Raw genomic sequence first — 5,651 nt, 5'->3', positions numbered from 1 at the left:
ATTTTATATAATTTCGTATGTTACTGACGGGGGGGACCACGTGAAGGTCACTGATCGTACATATGGTTTGCAAAGCGATTCTCAGTGTCATACAAAAAATCGAATTACAAGAACTTGCTCTCGGGATGGACCAGCGACGGACCAGGCTAGCTCCAATCGTCTTGCCCATGTCGAGTTCATGTGTGCGCCATTCAAGTTTACAATAATCGACCATCTCCATAGAATAAAAATTTCTTTACTTCTGGTCCTCTCTAAAGGCTTATTGAGTGACCAAGTTTGAACAACTTGCACCGTGATACAAATACCAGTTAAAAATGACTGCTCGTTGGAACTAAGAATCTGTGTGTAACGGTTTTTGCAACCAGTCTTGTTCTTCATGAGCAGAACATCTGGTCTCCGGTTCTCTGGTGCCACACGCCAGGGAAAAATCCCTCGTATTCTCTATTGTTAAAGTTGAGCGAAAACGCTTGATGACGGTGCGAATTTGGAAGTACAGCACTTGGTAAAACAATGAGAAATTGAAGGTACTTCGTTTCGTGAGAAAACGTTGAAGAGGGTAAGGCACTTACACGTGACTAGAGAACTTGTTTCTTTTGTTAAAATAATTTACTGAGACATAAATGTAAAACGAAGGGGCTGTATTTAAGTACAAAACAAGCTTCGAGCAATAAAATCAAATACAGATTTGCAAAATCAACCGTCTCATTCTTTACCTTCAACAAAATTTTCTAAAGAAATGCATTTACTCGGTTGTTGTTCAAAAGAATGACGCATGTCAGTGAAAGGTGAATTGATGCTGCAAGATCTTATTCATTAGCGGCGTTTTAAATCCTGAAATAACATCGTGAAAGAACGACCAACTTCTTTATTCTACCCGTGTAAATTGAAAAAAATTGTCAAAATTGAGTTCTACAGAAGCGACAGTGCAATGACTGGAAAGCTGAACACTGCACCTTTAGTAAAAGGTTTGATTGTGAAATTCAAGAGTTGGTTGCAGTGGTGAATGCAGTTTTTCGAGCACTTTTTCGTAATATGATTGACCTAAGTAACAGAGCCAGTTTTTCAACCATCGGTCTTGGAGATGTAGTCATCTAATTGCTTGTCTAACTCTTCGGCAGAAACCTCTTTTCTCTCTTGTCGTCCACCACCACGCCCTCTTCCCCTGCCGCGACCTCTACCAACTAAAATAACCATTTTTGTCATATCAGTAGATATATTAATATCATAACCCAGAAAAAAATAAGTGATTTATGATCAATTTTAAACGCTTTTGAAAAGCTTGCAATCAAGACCAAGGAATTCTTTTCTTTGTAACTTAATTTTAAAAATTACCACCTACAAAATTTGTACTGGCTACACAAAAATTTAATGAGACTGCAATGACTATAGCAAAATCAGAAATATAGCCAACTCACTGCATTTAACATGCGAAGAACTGTTTTGGTCATCAAGCTTAAGGTTAGCTACATGTTTTTCAATGACTGGAATTATAATTCTAGACTTACATGAGCCTCGGGAAGTCCTTTGACCTCTTTTGAAAGTGCCACCATTAGTAAATTTGGTTCCATTTTGATTAGCGGAACCTTGCCCATCAACAAAGCGAATTTGCATAACCCGTCCATCCAAAGGAACACCATTGTATTGTTGCAGGGCCTAAGCATGATACATATGTAAAACCACATTTAAAAGTAAGTAAGTACGGTATATAATTGTTTTGAGTGCATCGTGACAACATACATTGCAATGGCATAAAATAATCAATATAGAGTAGACTTTAATTGCAGACGCAACATAGCAAATATGTCCAAGTAAATATACAACTAATTAACTCAAATATAGTTATTACTATCTGAATCCTTAACAGCCTGTTTCTCCTTTAACGGATCATCAGAAGTTCTTATTCAAATAAATACTAGAATATATTCAATATATAGAATAAAATATAGAGTATATTCAAATAGAATATATTCCATTTGAATAAGAACTTCTGATAATCCGTTAAAGGTGAAACAGGCTGTTAAGGATTCAGATAGTAATAACTATATTTGATTTAATTCGCTCTGCTTTGCTTTTGTGCTAAGCATTGAGCACTTTTTGTAGTATTAATAGTTTTTATTGTTTTTACAACTAATTAACTATGCACTAGTGCAGTTAAGTCAGGTGTTCCCTTTTTGGTATGCCATTAAATTTTTGCCAAGACTTCGATCAAATGCAGATGATCATTAGGGTGATTTATAAATTGAAATTTTTTTTAATTCAATGGGGCACCCTCTTGTATCGTGTCAATACCTGAAAAAATAATCCTGTCAAATTTTTGGAGCAATCAAAAGTATTTTTAAGGTTGCTACCGACTTTGAAAGCTGCACATAATACACAAATGGGTCCTCCATGTCAACTCAACAGGGTGTGCAAGCTCGACCCTCTTAGATTTTCTTGAAATTTACACTAAAGTTTTATATTGACGTATAATGAACACAAAAAAATTTCAGCATATTATCTCAAGACGTTTAGAAATTACAGCCCTTTAAAGTCACCAAGGTCCCTCAAAATGCGTTCGCATGTAAATTTTCCTCCATAACTTTTAATCTAAAGCATTTACAACACTGAAATTTGGTATTCTAAGTAAGAAGCAGTCCTAGTTTTCATATCTACCACAAAAATTGCTAATTTCAAATTAGTTTTATATATAGAACCTTTCAAAAATTGAAATTTTTTGCATTTGAAAAAAATTTATTAATTTTTGATGTCCGCTGTCTCCCAAACCAATAGTCACAAAACTCCATTTCACGTATCATTAATCTATACTAGTTGGTAATTAACCCCCATGAGACTGACACCAAACAAATGTGAAATTATTGAAGTTTGGAGGGTGTAAAGATGGTTCGGGCTTCATCTTCTTACTAGCTGCTTCTTACTCTGAATAGCAAATTTCAGTGTTGTAAATGCTTTAGATTAAAAGTTATGAAGACCCAAACATGGAAGCAAATTTACATGCAAACGCATTTTGAGGGACCTTGGTGATTTTGAAGGGCTTTAAGGTCTAAACGTTTTGAGATAATGAGCTGAAATTTTTTTGTGTTCATTATACGTCAATGTAAAACTTTAGTGTGAATTTCAAGAAAATCTAAGAGGGTCGAGCTTGCACACCCTGTTGAGTTGACATGGAGTGACCCATTTGTGTATTATGTGCAGCTTTCAAAGTCGGTAGCAACCTTAAAAATGCTTTCGATTGCCCTAAAAGTTTGACAGGATTATTTTTTCATATAGACACGATACAAGAGGGTGCACCATTGAATTCAAAAAAATTTTAATTTATAAATCACCTTAATGGTCATTCCAAAGTTGATATTTACACAACTAGTGGTGAAAGAATAATGCAAGCAGTGAATCTTACCCTGGATGCATCTGATCTTCTTTCAAAATGAACATCTGCTGATCCTAAAGACCTGCCAGATCGATCATAGTGTACCGCAGCTCTTCGAAGTGCGCCAAATTCCGAGAAAAGCTCATTTATGTCACTGTCAGATACACCGAACTCCAAGTTTGACACAAGAAGTTTTCCTGTACCTTCACCGCCCCTGCACCAAGAAAGTATTTTTTATAATGTTGTAACACCTAAAGTAGCCTATCTAAAAATGTACCATAATAATTTCAAATCAAAATACCTGCCACCGCTGGAACTGGTCCTGTAGCCTTGTTTTCCTGGAGTGTACATATCATGATCCCATTTGTCATTAGGTGCTTTGGATCGAGTAAAAGAACCCTGTGATCTTCCACGCCCTCTTCCCCTACCTGACAGAAGACATTTCCAAATGAACTTGTAAAATGCCACCACCAATCCGACCAACAGTGACACTCATTGTTGAATGATATTGACACTGGTCGACGACTTCCATAAAAAGTGCCACGGCAGACAAAACCTGAAATGCTGAGCAAAGGTGCCAAGAAACACGAATTCTACCTTTATGTGCTGACACACAATCAAGTGACTGTGCTTGTAATGCTACTATCAACCCTCAAACAAACTATGATGCATGCGGCTTTCACTGCTATTCACTGAATTGACAGGAAAGGCAGACATAAAAAAATACATTAGACTAAACAAGAGCGGCAATAACACCACACTTTGCTGAAATATCAATATTTCATCAAACAAAATTGTTCCATGGACTCTGTTTCCAAAGACATGTGGCAAGAGCATCTTGTTTCCATCACAAAGAAAATGATTTCCTTGAGATGCCAAAATCTTCATGTCGTACCTCGTGTGTTCCGAGCACTACTGACCCCACCACCAGTACCACGACCTCTTCTTTGACCACCTCTTCCTCGGCCACCGCCTCTTCCTCGGCCTACATTGGTTTTTTTGTTGATTTTGATGATATCTTCAAGTGATAAATCTAGTTTGTCTGCCATAATTGATGTGAGGTTGCAGTATTAAATTTCAGTAAATTTTATTATTCTACAGGGTACCTGAAAAAACATGCGCAATCATATTAATTAAACTGTCGTTATGTATAAAAACAAGTTTAACCATACCTTCTCAAAAAGATCTTTGTTACCGGTAACTTCCTTACTGCATGTAAGAAATGGTCGTTTCAGAAGCAATGAGCTTAGCACTAGAACAGTCATTTTTAATTGGTGATTACTGTACTGTAAAAATATCGTTTCTACACAATAATTCAATTTCTTGCGAAGAGTGATACCGTAACAATAGAAAATGATTAACTGGTTCTCTTGCTACCGGTATAAACTACAACTACTTTATGAATATTGTAGTGTAACTAGGTAGGCTACCGGTAAACTATATTGAAGAATCTTTCATTAGGTTTGCGATTTACTTTTAATCGTTGATCAGTCGACCGAAAACTTCAAACGCTTTGAAAATGTTTGGCAAATTTCAGCTTTCAAAGTCAGCTTCCGCCATTTTCACCTTTCAATTTATCCAAACCACCACGTTACAGCGATTTCTTCATCCGGGGCTTTGGTCGTTCAAAGTTTTGCTGCTTGGAGTCTACTTCGTTGTGCAGTGAAATGTAAGGATTTAGTTTTGGTTTAGGGGCCACAATCACACACAGGAAAAAAATAAAAATAGCTATTAATTGTTAGACGAACTTCGCGTTTTGAAACAAAAAAAAGAAGAGGATAATAGACTAACTTAACAAAAAAATAGATGAAAAAAACACCATGAGTTGCATTAATATTGCGAAATATAACAATTCATTGCCGTCGAAAATTGCGAAATATAACTTCCATTGCAGTCGGCTGCAACGTGGGTCAGGTGTACGTCGGAAGGCGTACACCGATGCATAGCGCTCAAGTCCGCTTTCCCGCAATGCAGGATAAAGATAAACAAACAAACAAAACAAAACATATAACAACCGTTCGCTAGAAAAAACAGTAAACAAGACAGGTGTTCAATAAAGACGTTTAAAGTTGCCTACAATAAGGCAGATAGACGTGTGTTTGGTTTACATAGATATGAAATGGTGAGCACTCGCCAAGGTTGTTGTGATGTACTAACTATTGATGCTTTATTGAGAAAAAATGAAGATAATTTCCTGCTACGCTGCTCAGAAGCGTGAATAATATTACTTTGCTTATTATATTACGCTGATGGAGCAAGCACAAAAAAAGTTGTGATATTTAACGAA

General features: G+C 36.4%; 1 protein-coding gene across 1 annotated transcript; it reads right to left on the bottom strand.

Annotated features, from left to right (window-relative positions):
- Positions 1-623: 623 nt before the first annotated feature.
- Positions 624-4,466, bottom strand: LOC145774135 (THO complex subunit 4-like). The gene is made up of 5 exons (XM_082585297.1): positions 4,260-4,466; positions 3,666-3,792; positions 3,395-3,578; positions 1,506-1,653; positions 624-1,181 (listed from the first exon to the last, which is right to left on the bottom strand). The coding sequence occupies exons 1-5, from the start codon at positions 4,411-4,413 to the stop codon at positions 1,063-1,065; spliced, it is 732 nt and encodes a 243-aa protein (XP_082441423.1). The 5' UTR covers positions 4,414-4,466; the 3' UTR covers positions 624-1,062.
- Positions 4,467-5,651: the final 1,185 nt, after the last annotated feature.

This window comes from Aplidium turbinatum, chromosome 7 (genome assembly GCF_918807975.1).
Source record: "Aplidium turbinatum chromosome 7, kaAplTurb1.1, whole genome shotgun sequence".
Taxonomy (NCBI): domain Eukaryota; kingdom Metazoa; phylum Chordata; class Ascidiacea; order Aplousobranchia; family Polyclinidae; genus Aplidium; species Aplidium turbinatum.
This window is presented reverse-complemented; position numbering and strand designations above follow the sequence as displayed.

Coding starts and splice junctions, on each gene's coding strand:
- LOC145774135 (XM_082585297.1), bottom strand. CDS start 4,413: ATGGCAGACAAACTAGATTTATCACTTGAAGATATCATCAAAATCAAC. Junction 1,654..3,394: donor GAAGATCAGATGCATCCAGG/GTAAGATTCACT, acceptor TATCATGCTTAG/GCCCTGCAACAATACAATGG. Junction 1,182..1,505: donor AAGGACTTCCCGAGGCTCAT/GTAAGTCTAGAA, acceptor TGGTTATTTTAG/TTGGTAGAGGTCGCGGCAGG.